Source organism: Pleurodeles waltl, chromosome 1_1 (assembly GCF_031143425.1).
Source record: "Pleurodeles waltl isolate 20211129_DDA chromosome 1_1, aPleWal1.hap1.20221129, whole genome shotgun sequence".
Classification (NCBI taxonomy): Eukaryota; Metazoa; Chordata; class Amphibia; order Caudata; family Salamandridae; genus Pleurodeles; species Pleurodeles waltl.
In genome coordinates, this window is record NC_090436.1 from 176123975 (window position 1) to 176139788 (window position 15814).

Consider the following 15814-nt stretch of genomic DNA (forward strand, 5'->3'; position numbering starts at 1 on the left):
ACAGCTAAATAGATCGGAGCTCTCAGCGGCCATACACTTGAAGTTCGGCGAACCGGCGGAGGTAGCGGTAGGGCTGAGCAGAGCACGTGGCTAAGGACGGGTGCGGGCGCAAAGCTCGGAGCAGCGCACCGAGGTAGGAGGCGCAGAGGGGACACTACAATCCCAGAGGAGTGCTTTTCCGTGGGTTGAGCGCAACTAAATCGAAACTATGTGCGGCGGAGCGGCCTGGCCCCCCGCTGGGAGCCCCCCATTGCTTGGCGACTAATAGGCCCAGAGACGGTGGAGGTAGTGGACCCGGGGCGAGGCGGTAACCGCGGCTCCAGATGAGCTAGGCCGAATTGCCGCGAACTCAGAGCAACGGCCCTAGACAAGGACAATAAAAGTATTCAAGCTGACCTGCAGGGCGTTTCTCGCTGCCGCTCGCGGCGTGCCTCGAGCTGTGGACACAGGGTATCGGCCGATCAGAAGGACATCATCGTGGGACCGGGTGCCCGCAGCACCGCGGATGGCCCGATCCGAAGGACTTCCGAAATCAAACATAAGGTCATGATTCAAGCGCGCAAAATAAGCAAAACCAACCCGTTCTAGAAGTTAAACAGAGCGGGGCCTTCTCACATAGCCTACCGTTTGGGGACCGCTCATTGCCTCATCGCAACGCTCGGCGGCCCCGTGCGGGCAGGACACAATACTCTTGGCTGCTTCATAAGCATACTATAGAAGACATAGGGCCTGATTCTAACTTTGGAGGACGGTGTTAAACCGTCCCAAAAGTGGCGGATATACCACCTACCGTATTACGAGTTCCATAGGATATAATGGACTCGTAATACGGTAGGTGGTATATCCGCCACTTTTGGGACGGTTTAACACCGTCCTCCAAAGTTAGAATCAGGCCCATAATGGTCAAACCAAAGCTTCCCAAATTGGGACCCAGCTCGGACAGCGGTACCCCACCAGACTCACAAAGGACAACAATATCGCAAGTGAATGAGACACTTCGCACGCACTCGTTACAATTCTGTTATGGACACTAAGACCTCTCTTGAGACCAAAATTGACTTTGCAATTTCGGAAATCGCCATTCTTCGAGCAGATCACCACAAACTTACAGATAGGGTTGCAGATGCAAAAACAGCATTAGAAAACATCCAACCAGAGGTGACTGTTATGAAAAATAAAATACAGCAACTAGAAATGGAAATCACACAGCTACAACGAAGAACTGAGGAGGCGGAGGGCCGGTCCAGACGCAATAACATCAGATTCTTGGGAATCCCAGAAAGAGCAGAAACGCCACAGGCTTAAGTATTCCTGGAAAACTGGCTTAAAGACACATTAAAAATACAAGACTCTACAAAAGTTCCAATCATAGAAAGAGCTCACAGAATCCCAGGTAGACCTCCTCGCCCGGGCACCCCACCCCATCCATTTATAGCGAAATTTCTAAATTGTAGAGACAGAGACCTTGTCTTACAGCATTTCAGAACCTCTGGCACAGCCAACATGGAGAACTGCATCATCACTGCCTACCCGGACTATACGACTGAAGTTCAAAACAAAAGGGCTTCGTTCTTCAAGGTCAAGCAAGTCTTAAGAGAGAATAAAATCACTTATTCACTCATGTTCCCAGCTCGCCTCCGGATAATTTCAGATGAAAAAACGCTCATATTTCCAACGCCGGAAGACGCCTGGACCTGGGCACACGCGAAAGGCCTAGTCGTTCCAACAAATGAAGACAAGACAAAGGAAGAATGGATAACCCCATACCACCATAGAGGGGAAAAAAAGAAAAACAACTTGGTGAGGCCAACCAAAACACAAATGGCAGATGATCAAGCACAAGCCTTAAAAGAGATCAGTACACTAGCACGTTCGCAACTGAGCACTAACAATGAAGCAGAGTACATCGACAGCAGCTCGCAACACAGTGGCACCAGCCCCTCCCTTTCTCCGCTGGCGAGAGGTCCCAGCCTCACCCCACGTGCGGCCGACGAAATATGAGAACCACTTCCTGGTATCCCCGTAAGGTCGAAATTTGCGACACCTACCTTAAAACGTCAATGGACACAACACGAGGGAAAGCTCACTTCAAAACTACACTGGTGGCATGCTGGCCAGGCGCGGCCGCGCGCTGAAGCTGAAATAACAACACCCAACTACAAGGAAACACATATGCTGGCGCTGGGAACAATCAGCACTAATATGGGCCAGGGGCGAGAACCTGGCCGTTATCTACACGCGCCCCCCACTACCTACACGGTACCTGAATGGAACAGTATCCCATTGGACACGATTTAGGCACCGGTTGTGCCAAAACACTTAAAGTTGGGCCTCGCCCAGTATATCCTTTTTATTGGTTTCTATCATTTTTCTCTATTCTACCGTTCTTAGTAGGTGCTTTCACCAACTTCTCGGGCCATCATTATCCTATACATGCGGGACTGCAAACGGACGGGGGTTAAAGCGTTGCGTCGATATCATGCTGGGCGCTACAAGGAGCCAACATTATCCCCGGAGGCGGACCCTCAGGGCGATAGCCAACACAACGTAAAATGATACATAAGGACACAACATATAACATAATAACATGGAATGTAAAAGGCATGTCCGGAACAGTTAAGCGCAACAGGGTTCGGGCACACTTAAAACGCCATCATATACACATTGCTATATTACAGGAAACAAACATCACTCCAGCAGATGCTAAATCATTAGAAAAATGCTGGGCAGGACAGCTATACACAGCAGGCACATCATCTTTCGCAAGGGGGGTTGTGATCTGGATAGCCCCCGGGGTACCATACACTATAAAACATAATACAACAGATAGAGAAGGCAGGTATATTCAGCTGATCGGCACATTGGACGGAGCGGCGTTAGCGATTACTGGGTTATACGTTCCTAACGTTAAACAGAACGAATTTCTACAAACCACCATATCTCACCTATCAAACACCTTAAACATACCCAACATATGGGGTGGTGACATGTACTGCGTGCCACAAGTAGATATGGACAGATCACACCCCCCGCTGGTGGCTGCCCCAGTAAGGAAAAACTCACAAACACTGCAATCCTGGATATCCGAGCGCCGATTGATCGATGTGTGGAGGCATCTCCACCCATTGGACAGGGAATACTCTTACCACTCACCTGTCCACCTCCTACACACCCGCATAGACCTAATACTTTGTTCGCTCGAACTGACACACAAATTCACCAAAGCAGAATATACCGCCAGAGTGATCTCAGATCACAGCCCACTCATGGCACAAATCAAGTGGGGCAGACCACGCACACGCATTCCAACGTGGCGCTTGCAACCACAACTATTACTGGACCCCCCTTTCAGGAAACAAATAGCCACCCAAATCCCCACTTATTTTGCACTTAATAATGGAACCACGAAGTCCAGAGCAACTGAATGGGATGATAAGGTGGTGGTTAGGGGCAAATGCATGTCAATGTCCAAGGGGGTAAGACAAACACTGACAAACGAAATTCGAACGCTTGAGCAAAATGTGAGAACAGCAGAATGTAAATTTGCAGAGGGAGAATTAGACAATGCGAGCCTCACAGCTACGCGCACACAGTGGAAGGAAGCAGATCACCGCCTGAGACAATTTGACTATAAATATCATATGGCCCGTATGCACTCAGAGGGCGATAGACCGGGCAGACTACTGGCATGGCTCTTGAAGAGCGAAAGACATAGTGCTCCTATAGGGGCGATACGACTAAGCTCGGGAGCAATCGTAAATACCCGAGCTGAAATAAACGCTGCCTTCAGAGAATATTATAGCACACTATATAGAGCGCATACCCCCCAACACAAGAACAGCTCCGTAAGTTCCTTAATGGAATACAAATAAAGCAACTCACACTAATACAAGCCGAGGAACTAGATAGACCAATCGACTTAGCGGAGGTGCAACAGGCATTATGTCAGTTGACAAACGGTAAAGCACCAGGAGGCGACGGCCTTCCCATAGAATATTATAACACCTTCCAAACGCAAACACTAGCGCCATACTTTGAAATGTTGAGCGAAGCCCTAGAACGAGGTCAACTACCTGAATCGCAACGAGAGGCTATAATAGTGGTGTTGCACCAACCAGGCCGAGATCCAATGGATGTCCGCTCCTACCGACCTTTATCACTATTAAACACAGACTGCAAAATACTAGGCAAAATACTAGCAAATCGCCTTCTCCCACTATTGCCGGCTCTGGTGCACCACGACCAATCGGGATTCATACCCGGCCGCAACACACGTCAATATTAGGAACTTACTACGATTAATGGCAAGCACCCCTGAAAATGAAAACGGACGAGTAGCGGTATCACTGGACATTGAAAAAGCGTTCGACACACTGGGTTGGCCTTTTCTACTAAAAACACTTGAACTGATGGGCTTTGGCAAGGCATTTGTTGGGTGGATTAAAACATTGTACTCTGAACCGACAGCTAGAGTTAAAACAGGCGAAACTATATCTGAGAGGTTTAGAGTGGAAAGAGGTACAAGACAGGGATGCCCATTATCTCCACTGCTGTTTGCTCTCGCCATTGAGCCCCTGGCCGCCCGACTTCGTACGTATGCGTCCGACTGGGGCATTCAGGATGGCCCACAGCACCGCATAGTCTCTCTATATGCAGATGATGCATTAATATTTCTACGTAATTATACCACCTCCCTTCCTAGCATGCTTGAGCTGCTAGATCAATTTGGTACCATATCCGGGCTTAAGGTCAACTGGTCGAAATCCTGTCTATTCCCTATGCGGGCGATCCCAGACGCATGCCGCGGAGCCCATTCTCCGACTGAGCTACAATGGTGCTACACTACATTTAAATACTTGGGCATAAATATTTACCACGACCCCCAGGATCTCAAAGAAGGTAACCTGGGACGCGCGATCAGGGCCCTTTGCGGTTCCTTACCCTTCTGGTGCTCGCTCCCACTGTCCCCTCTGGGCAGAGTGACCATTGCAAAGATGGTGGTCTTACCACGACTACTATACTTCTTCTCCGCGCTACCATTAATACTTCCTGCCTCCTTCTTCAAATCCCTGTCCAGCATATTGTCAGATCTAATTTGGGGAAACGGCCGTCGTAGAGTGGCCCAAAACAAAATACACTACCCACTTGCACAAGGCGGGATAGGCGGGATGGGGGTACCACGACTAGAACTATACTATGCATCTGCCCAACTACAGTGGGTGCTTAAATGGATACACGATCCTGCAAATATAGAGGCACAAAGTATACACGGCGAATTAGGACACTCTAATATATTACGCCACCTGTCAAATAGAGACGACACAGGGCGCACGCAAAATATACTATTGCATAATGCGCGACGAATATGGCATAAATATGTGCTGCATGGAGACAAGACACCACAATACTCTCCCAAGATACCCCTGTTAGATATACCCAAAATCGAAATAATAACTGCAAAATTAGATTTATCAACCTGGCAGAAGAAAGGCATACAAACAGTGGGCGATTTATTCAACGACGGGCAAATACGCACATATGAGGCACTAGATGCCGTTCACAACTTAGGACGAGGCGATTTTATTACGTTCGGTGCGGTGCGACAATTAATACGCACTACATGGAAATGCGGAACAAAGAACCTACTGTAGCCCCAATCCTACACGAATTATTAAATAACCTGCAAAACCCGCCGAATATCTCAGGAATATATAGAACCCTGACTGCACAATTCACACAAGGCCAAGAACAAGCTAAAAGCAGATGGGACCAGACCCTCACTTACACTCTCTCACAACATGAGTGGAACCAGGCTTTAACATCGACACACACAGTATCACGTAACCCTAGGCTAAAATACACACAGTTTAACTACCTACATCAGACATATCTATCACCACACCGACTTGCACAAATGTTTCCTCAATCAACCCAGAGATGCCCAAGATGCGGCTCCAAGGAAGCCACCTTCTTTCACATGACCTGGGACTGTCCTCCGATCCTGAATGCCTGGAACAACATAATAACTCAAATAACTGCATGGCTCGAAATTCCATTGGACCTCAGCCCAGCGCTCTGCTTACTGGGAATAAGAGAAAGACCTAAAGGCAAAAAGCAAATACACAAATGTATAGACTTAGCATTAGTATTGTACAGACGATTAATAGCTATGCACTGGAAAGCCCCTAATGCTCCAGGGTTGTCACTCTGGCACACAGAACTATTGCGCTGGGCAAAAGCAGAGACATATACATTGCAGTCATTACAGGATAGAGGGATCAAGGTGGAGGGCCTTACAACCTGGAACTCCTTTGTCACAACACTCGAAAGCAAGGACAATGAGCGCCCCCCGACCACAAAAACATAAACACTCAAAAAGATCAACGAACAACAGGAGTAATAGCAAGCAGTAAATAACTTATAAAAAGCACTAAGCATACTCCTAACACTTATCAGCTGGGAAAAAATAAAAATGAAATAACTGAATGACACCGCCACAATAATGAAGCAGTTCTTTATGGCTCCCTACAGCTGCCCCCTTTCCACGTGTTCTATCACTATTACACTTAACTTTCCTCTTTAGTTCCTATTTTTTTTTTTTTCCTCTTTCTCAAACTATCTCCAAGTTTACTACCAGCAAATATCAAAATAGCCATGAATCGACTGTAACATTGGCACTACACATAAGCGAGCAACTCCAAATGTACTCATACTGCACATGGAGAATGTTTCTAATTTGTTATTTTATTTACTTCTGTTGTGTAATGTACAATAAATACAAATAAAAAGATGTTTAAAAAAAAAAAGTTTGTTCTACAGAGCTGCCTTTCAGTAACCAATCGTCGAGATAAGGGTAAATGAAGATGTTTTGCTTTCTCAAGTGTGCTGCTATTGTTGCTACACATTTGGAGAATGTTCGAGGAGCTAATTTTAGCCCGAAGGGCAGTACCCTGAATTGGTAATGTTGGGATGCAACTACGAAGCAAAGGAATTTGCGGTGTTTCACTATCACCGGGATGTGAAAATATGTATCCTGTAGATCTATGGAACACATCTAGTTCCCTTGATGGAGCTGAGGAAAAATCTGATGAAGGGCCAGCATTCTGAATTTGTCTTTTCAAATGTACTTGTTTAGATGTCTCAGATCCAAAATGGGTCTGAAACCCCAGTCTTGACTTTTCTTTTGTACTAAGAAAGAGCGGAGTACACTCCTTTTCTTCTTTGCAAAGGTGGGACTTTTTCGATAGCTCGTTTTTTGCAGCATAATTAGAACCTCTTTTTGCAGGAGAGACTGGTGATGACACTTTGATCTTGTTGGTGGTACCGGAAGAGGAGGAGACTTGAAATGTAGAGAATACCCATTCTCGACAATATTTAGCACCCATTTGTCCTTTGTTACGGAGTGCCACTCGTTTACATAATTCGCAATACTTCCCCCCCACTGGAGTGGTTGACAGGATCAGGGGAAGCGAGTCCTCATTGTTTGCCTGATGTTTTGGGGGTAGACTGATTTTGTCTACTTGAACCACGTTCTCTTGTTGTCTTACGGGACTGGTGGAAAGGTTGTTCTTTCCTTTGCTGTGGCCTTTAGGGCCAATGAGGGGTTTGAACCCTCTGCTGATATGGACGCCTATCATATGGCCTATACCTTCTCCGGTATTCTTTGTGTCTGTCTAGCCCTACAGTTTTCAGTGTCCAATTACGACTTAATTTTGGCCACCTCATCATCTATATGGGTCCCAAACAGAGTTCCCAGTGAATAGCAGGTTCAGGACGCGATGTTGAGCCTCCTGCTTTAAACCTGTGAGACAAAGCCAAGATTACCTTCTTGCACATATGCCATGTGCATATCCATGAGCCGCTAGGTCTGAGCCATCCGCAGCCGCACTGATTACCTGGTTGACTACTAGAGTTCCTTCCTGAAGGATCTCTTGGAAATCCTGTCTGTCCTCTCTCGGCAATTTGTCTACGAACGTGTTCAGAGAGTCCCACAAAGAAAGTCGTATCTTGGTAAAAGTGCAGAGGCACTAGATACTTTCATAAAGGATGTCGAGGTACCACACATTTTCCTACCCAACGAATCCAGATGCTTGCTCTCCTTATTTGGAGGGACCGTTGATGAGGAGGCCACCAAATGGGTCTTTCGGGCGGCAGCTAAAATGACAGAGTCCGGTGGAGAATCAGCTCTGAGAAATAAAGGATCCTGCTCTGGGGCCTTATATTTCTTTAGGATTCGCACAGGCTTGCTGGAGTCAGAAAGGTGTCCATGGCTGGCTGCAGAAGACCAGGTACTAATGGTAAAAGCTGCCTAGAAGGGGAACAAAGGTGTAGTGTTTCGAAAATTACCGACAATGATGTTGTCGGTTCCGGAAGGTCTATATTGAGTTTCTGGGCCCCTCTAACCAACACCTCATTGAAAGTGGTTGATGTCTACTGGAGAACCTCTTGCTGGAGGAGTATTTGTCAGAGTGGGCGAATAATCTCTGATTGAAGACTCAGAAGCCATTTACCATGAAGGGAATCTGCGCCTCTGGTGACGGGATCTAGAGATCCGGGATCTTGATCGTCACCTGGACTGTGATCTACTTCTTGTGCGCGACCATGAAGGACTGCACCGCAGTCGTGGATCGGGCTGGTCAGAAGATGGTACTCTTCGCCCGCTTGGCAGGAGGTGTTGGAGATTCTTGGAAAAGAAGCCGAGGGAGAATATATAGTCGGGAATATTGTGAATATGGAAACTGATGAGCCGGAGTCTTGTTAAGGCTTTCCAACCACCTCGGAGACAGATTTATGGGGGAGAGCTGTCCTTGAGATGAGGCCCTGGAGGACGCCACAGATGATCTACTCGGTATAGTGACTACCGGGTCCTAAGGGAGTAAAGTCATCTCACCAGCTGAAGTTTGTCCTGTTGCTGTCTTTTGAGGAGGGCTGGGACATTGAGAAGCTATTTTTGATGTGACACTCAAAGGTGAGGAGTGTCTCGACGTTGAACGATGATGTAATGTCGTCTACGGAGATCATTGAAACCTTGACGTCGAATGCGACTGTCCTGACTTCTCTAGTCTTGACTTCAAAGGTAGTAAGGAAAAACGTCGAGTAAAGCAAAGAAATGGTGTTTTCAGAAGGTTTTTCTGGCAAAAAAACTCAGATAAATGAGAGCTCAATGCTCCAGGATCCTAACAGAAGGAGCCGGAAAAAATAACTGACCTAACTGTGAACCAACTGTCACCTCACTCTCACCTCTGAGGCATGGTGGGTTACTGGGGGTGCTCAGGGCCTTAAAAGCATGGTGCCAGTTTTTTGGTTCTGCTGTGTTAACCTGCATGCAGCCTATTGGCTAATAACGCTCCTTTATTTTCAATGTAGTTTTTTCTTTTACAGTGGATTGTTTATACTTCCTATGCTCTCTACTTTGAATGCAGAAAGGTTTTACATTTAATTGAAGAGTTTAATTTTTTTTTTTTTTTAAACTTCACAAAAAATAAAGAATTTTTTGCCTGTTTCTCAACATAGACTGCATTATTGCTTACAGATGTACATAATATATTTGTATTAAAATTCTCTACCAGAATATTACTTTTTCATATACATTTAATACATATACATGTGTGTTTATATATGCTCCGGGGTCCCCACACGTGGGCGGGAATATTCAGTGTTTATGACTACTGATGAGAATCCCCCTGGAAGAGAAGCAAAGGTTTGTATTATTCTTAAACAATGCAACTGTTGGTGCTACACTGAATTCATCGTTTTTATGCCTTAAGTGTCATTTTGGAGTTCAGCCATGTGCAAATCTTTCTTACTCCTATAACACAAATGATTTTCCAGCCTGAACTGCTGAATCAAACATTAAGCAACAGATTCTAAATCAAGGTTTCTTAGTGAAATTATGGTGGTGATAATCTGTGTGACTTCAATGCAATTTTAGCCAAACACATATGAAGCTTTAGAGGGACATGTACGTACGAGAAAGATTCAGTTCTTGTTTAAGAAGAAAATATAACAATTTAAGAAAAGGGCATTTTATCTCTCTGTTTCTAAGTCCTCTATCTGATACACCTTCGTCAGTGATGTTGGATTTCTCAGACTGCAGCATTGACCACATCTACCTTTTTAGCTATCAAGAGTATTTGAACTACTGTTATTACACTGAATAGACTGCACCACTATAGGTCCCCTATGCGGACTTCCCGATGGGCAGGAAGATCGTACACATTGAGTCTACCGACTGAAGGGGGACAGACGTCTTATTACCTCTGTCATTCCTGTCATCATGGAGAGGTGAAATGAGATGATGTCCCAACCCATCCCATCTTATTATACCTTGCCTCAATCTACCCGATCTCTAGACTGCTCACACTTCAGCAATATGGGCATTCATTGGAGATTGCATGGAGGAGGAGGATTCTTTCACACTCGTTGGTAGAGAGGCTGCAAATATGATCCAGTGCCGTGGGGTAGATACGTTCTGGGCTCCGAGGGTTCGAGCGAGCACATGAGCATACATCTAGAGATGCCTGCTTAAGCCTGATAGACTGGCGACACCCTGCCGATATGGTATGCATCTTGTATTGTATTCTGATGTTATGCACTTAAAATCAATAATGAATAGCTAAAAAAAAAAATATATATATATATTTAATACCACTTCATGGGCACTCAAAAAGCAGTGGTATCTTAAGTCCATATATTAGCAGAAAAAACAATGGTCAATAAGACTGAAGAAGAGACAAATTGACTACAAAGCACAAGTGTATTGCACGAGCAGATCAATCCTTGGCCGACTGCTGCTTCATGTTTGTTGCCACACCTCATGCATGGGCAAATATGACAACAGGGCTATGATCTGAAAATGAACAGTACTTCTGTTTAGTACAGCCTTGGAAAGAGGAAGTGCAGGATGCTGCCTTGTCAGCCTGTAACAGAGGAAAGTCTTCTAAGTTGAGCCCATTAAGGGCCAGATGTCCAAAATTCTCATTTTGCATTTCCTAAACATGAACTGCTTAGAAATCGCCATTTAGGAAATGCAAAATGGAATGTACAAAAATATTGAATTCCTAATAGCGATTCCTACACAGTAGGAATCGCTATAAGAAAACCACTATTTAAGAAATGCTAAACCAATCCTTCCTAGGTTGGGATGGTTTTGCATTTCCTAATTTGTGATTTTCTAATAGGAAATTGTAAATTAGGAAATGCAATACCAAGGGTAACTATGGCCATAAGGCCCTGTTTGATGGTGCACATGTAACGTGAACAAATGCCCTAGGGCCATGTGTGTGCAACATGTAACTTGAAAAAAATGCATTTTGGGTGCATTTCTTTTTTTTAAACCTCACATGGTACCATCGACTTGGAGCTATGGTAATTGCGTGTCCTTAATGCCCATTTCACATTTAGGAAATGCTTTGTACATGTGCTTAGGGAATTGCAAATCGGAAATCCCTATTTGCGATTTCCTATTTAAGGGTTGGAAAATGCCTTTGTACATATGGCAACTGCAATTTGGTCCATTAGGAAATACTGAATGCTTCGTACATTTGACCCTAAGTGATTAAACAAACTGGTTAGGACCCATGTTTAATATTATGATATTGAAATTATTTTGAAATTATGATATTGAAATGATTTTGTTAGCTGCAATAATCTGAAAAAATGTATTCTTTCCTATTCGCGGTAGAGCAGTGTATAAATGCAATGGAACAGCCTAGCAGATAAGCAGAGCGCTCACTGCCTTGACAGGTGTGAAAACAATCGGAGACAGGCCAGGCTGTGCGCTGCAGAATATGTTACACGATTCACTGAATGCTCAGACTTCGTAAAATGCTTGCGGCGTTAACAAACAGAAGTCTATTATTACTAAACTGAATAGTACTCATTTTTTCGACCTCTGGAGGATAAAGGGGAGAACGCGCTTGCAGCTGTGTGAAGCTGTGACCATAAGGACGCATTAGTACACAAGTCATCAGGCTCAAGTTCTCATGAGCATCCCCCAGTTTGGAAAGATAAGAGTTTGCATGGTCTTTGGATGCTATTTACCAGCAGCCCCAGTGACGTCAGACTGCACTGTACCCGTGTCCTATGTCTAGCTGTGAGTCTGTTGGGGGTGGGTGTAAGCTTGGCCGGGGTGCTTAAGGCTTTGGACAAGGGGGATAGCTAAAGGTGTGCAGCTTGAATAACCGGGAGCTCCTCTTCGGATGGAGAGAGATCAAAGCGTGTCACGCTCACTTATGAACATGAATGAATACGGTCATACTGAACAGTGCTGGCTGCGGATAGAAGGATTTCTGAAAGTTTCTGTTTTACATCAATTTTGATACAAGAAAATGCCGGCCCTGGCTGTGTGATCCTGTGTCGTGCTCCTGTCTGTTTTCACCTCTCACTCGCCCCTTGTCGTGCAGGGAGGCTCTAAGGCTTTGCTGGGACATGCCCATTTTTTGGAAGTCAAATTTCCAGTTTTTCAAGTAAGCAGCCAGCCAGGTAAGCAGCAGCACAGTTGAAAGGTTGATTTTTGTTTCCAATCAGCCTTATTAACATAATGGCTGAGTAGGCCGCGCTGTCTTAATTCTCCTGTGAGGGGAGCCAAAGCCCGCTCCGTGCAGGTGTTAATGAAATGTTAATGAGCGATAACCCAAACAGCTGCACCCTCAAGCTAGGCCTTAATTTCTTCTGTATAAACTACTTCACTATCACTTCAAGCACACTATTCGTTGCATCATCTCGTTTGCTGTTTGAGAATGCGTCATTCCTTTTCTCTTTATCCTTCATGTATAATACCTGGTCGGAAGGAGCAAACTGTCTGAAACAAATGACCTGGAAATCCACACCCGAGTACTTGTCACAAGCTAAAATGTTTACAGATTTCTTAAACTTGCCCAAACCTATCCTCGGTCATCTCCTTGAAAAGAAAGTAACAGGATTCCGAAATTTAAAAACCCCGGAAAGAGATAAAACCTTTGGGCCCAGCATACAAGGTCGTGTTGCACTGGCTTTCTCCGACTTCGAGAAGATTAAAGTAGACATCTATCACCTCACGTAATATCTTTGGGGGGAGGGGGCTAGTGGTGCTGGGTAGGGGGGACCTTTAGGTTCCCTGGAGGGAGTGCTATCTGCTCTTCCCATGGTGCTGGGTGGCTGGGTGGGGCAGGCAGGGGACAGACAGTGTCTCTATCCTGATTGTACTGAACCTGCCACAGTTTATTCGGGGTGCAGATCCGCACCCGGTAAAACCAGGCTGGTGGTTACAGGCTTAGAAAAATCAGGAGTTTGCCAGGAGCGGTATGCTCGCCCAACGGGAACCGCTCTGAACAACTCGTAATGGCGGACTGGTGTGATGATCTATCAACAAAAGTGCGTACTTTCAGTGATGTGGCAATACATTGGTGACACCAATAAAATATACCCAAACGTGGCCAACAAGCAGCTAAGACAGTCAAACTTTTCCAACACTGGTACTCCACCTTTCAAATCGTTCTCTGCTACAATCAAACAGAACTACTCGTAGTTCATTTTATTAAAACAAACTGCGGACACCATTTTAAACCTCAAAGTAAACGATGGTATAACATTAGTGACCAGCATGCTCGTTGTCCAGCAATGCTTTGTGGAGCAGAGCAAATGAACATTCAGAGAAGTCCATCACTCATCAGGTCTTCATCCACTATTAATTTGATATTGCGTTTTTTCTAGATTTAACATAGATGGCTTTAGGACTAGTATGCCAGGTAAATGTAGTAAGTGTAATTGGGCATGACAGTAGAGTGATTTAAAAGCCCTGCTACAGAACCATGAATACAACTTCCAAGCCTTAAGCTAGAATCTCAGCGAAGTTAACTTAGCATTTCCTCCACTCGAGGTCAGCAAAATCAGCATCAGTAAGTCAACCAGTGAAAATAAGGACTCTTGGTGTGCTGAAACTTCATGATTGAGCACCTTGAAGGATCACTTTGCTATTACGATTTCTACCTGAATTAGGAGTGGATGCGTAGGCCATCTGTCAATAATACTCCATTTCATCTTTGGCTTCTCTCCCTTTTTGCTGTAGTATCGATATATAGCGTTTAAACTGCTTCCTAAAAAAGGAAAAAAAATAGAAGGGAGTCAGCTAAGATTTAAACATGTAATTTGTGCCCAATATTCCAGACAGACCCAACGATACATACTGTGACTGTTTTTGTATTCTTCATTCATTAAAACTATGGTAAGCAATATCATCTCAGGTTTACAATCCACTTGTTTATAGTGACCAAATACTCAGAGATCTCCATTGGCCTCCCTCTGTTGTAGTGTCAAGTGCACAGACCTTCATTGTCCCCAATGGTTAGTGGCAGCTGGTTATAGATTTTGGGTGCCTTGTTGTGCCCAATGGAGTTGCCTACTTGTCAGCCAATGTTAAATTATGCGCAAAGTCATGGGACAAATGAAGGCCCCTGTGTGTTTATTCTGAATGATTATTTTTCCCACCACCATCTGCACAGGAAGTGACACTACTGCATTTCCCACAATCCACCTGCACAGGGAGTGATATCACTGCATTTCCAATCATCCATCTGCACAGTAAGTGACATCTCTTCCTGTCTTCTCTCTACTTTTATGAAATCTTCAGAGCATGGCAGTTCAAGGATTTCCCCCCCCCCCATCTGAAACACATCACCTCCATCCCTTCAGTCCGTAGTTCCCACCTCTGGTCATCCAATGAGAAACAACTAAGAGGATCTACTCTAAAGCTGAGGAAACCTACAAGGCAATCCACTATAAGAAAATTCCCTGTTGCTGTCCAACACAAGGTTCACAACCCACTTGCTTCGTATGTTGCAATAATGACTGGCACTGGTGTTGTCTAACAGACTCTGAAATATGTTCTCTGAAAAGGAAGATACAAATGCTTTCATAGCAAGGTGGATGGCCCACTGATTCAACACATTTATGTGCAAACTGCTCCAATGCAGACCAAAGGCTTGGAGTCATCATGTTACTCAGGTGGGCACCGCAGCCAAGTGAAGAGGAGTCCATGACCATGGTAAACTCTGTGCGTGGAGGGCTGTCCATATAACCCACCAAAAGGTTTGAGCGGTCCATCTAAAAGCTCAAATCTCGATTGTCTGGCTTGAAGATCTAAAATCGAGCTAAGCATCTCTCTTCATGATGGAGCTACTATTTTCTCAGGCACAAAATCTGTCTTTTTTCCATGGTCACTCCAGATTTTTCGCCATTTTCAGGACCCTATTTTTGTTAAAAAACAGGCTCCTGCTAAACAGGATTGACATATTTATCTTGCCTTTAAGCCCCTAGTATGTAGTTTAGAAATCACATCCAGGGTTTGGAAGTTAAAAGCTACCTGTGGACCGCAGCACCTATTGTGCCATCCATAGAGTGAGCCCACAGAACATAGCTTCAGGCCTAGCATTATAGCCTAACCACTGCATTGTAAAACCTACAGCCCAACCTGTCAAACTAACCCTTTTTGACAGGCAAAGACCTCCCTTTCAAATATAATTAAGCCATCCCTCTGTAGGCCTTGTAGCACCGCAAGGGTGCACGGCAATTAAAAGTGGGACAAATGGAGAATTAATGCAACCATTTCTCTACAGTGACAATGGCCCAAACACTATTTCCACTGTGACAGGCCTGGCTGTCCTATACAGAAAAGCAAAGTACAGATTATAATAATAATATTGCTATCTCAAGTTTAGGAACAATCAGAAAAATAACGAAATCACTATTTTTAATAGTTATTAACAATCCAGGACAATGGTGAAATCATATTTTTAAAAAGTATTAACGAAAAAGTAACTTTTAGGCAGTTACCTTT

General features: G+C 44.8%; 1 protein-coding gene across 2 annotated transcripts in view; it reads right to left on the reverse strand.

Annotated features, from left to right (window-relative positions):
• Window positions 1-15814, reverse strand: part of FECH (ferrochelatase) — a 148740-nt gene that overhangs the window by 35232 nt on the left and 97694 nt on the right. For both annotated transcript variants that reach the window (XM_069220028.1, XM_069220020.1), the window contains exon 6: window positions 13969-14075. In XM_069220028.1, the coding sequence (XP_069076129.1) occupies window positions 13969-14075 (107 nt within the window). The remainder of the gene's footprint in view (window positions 1-13968; window positions 14076-15814) is intronic.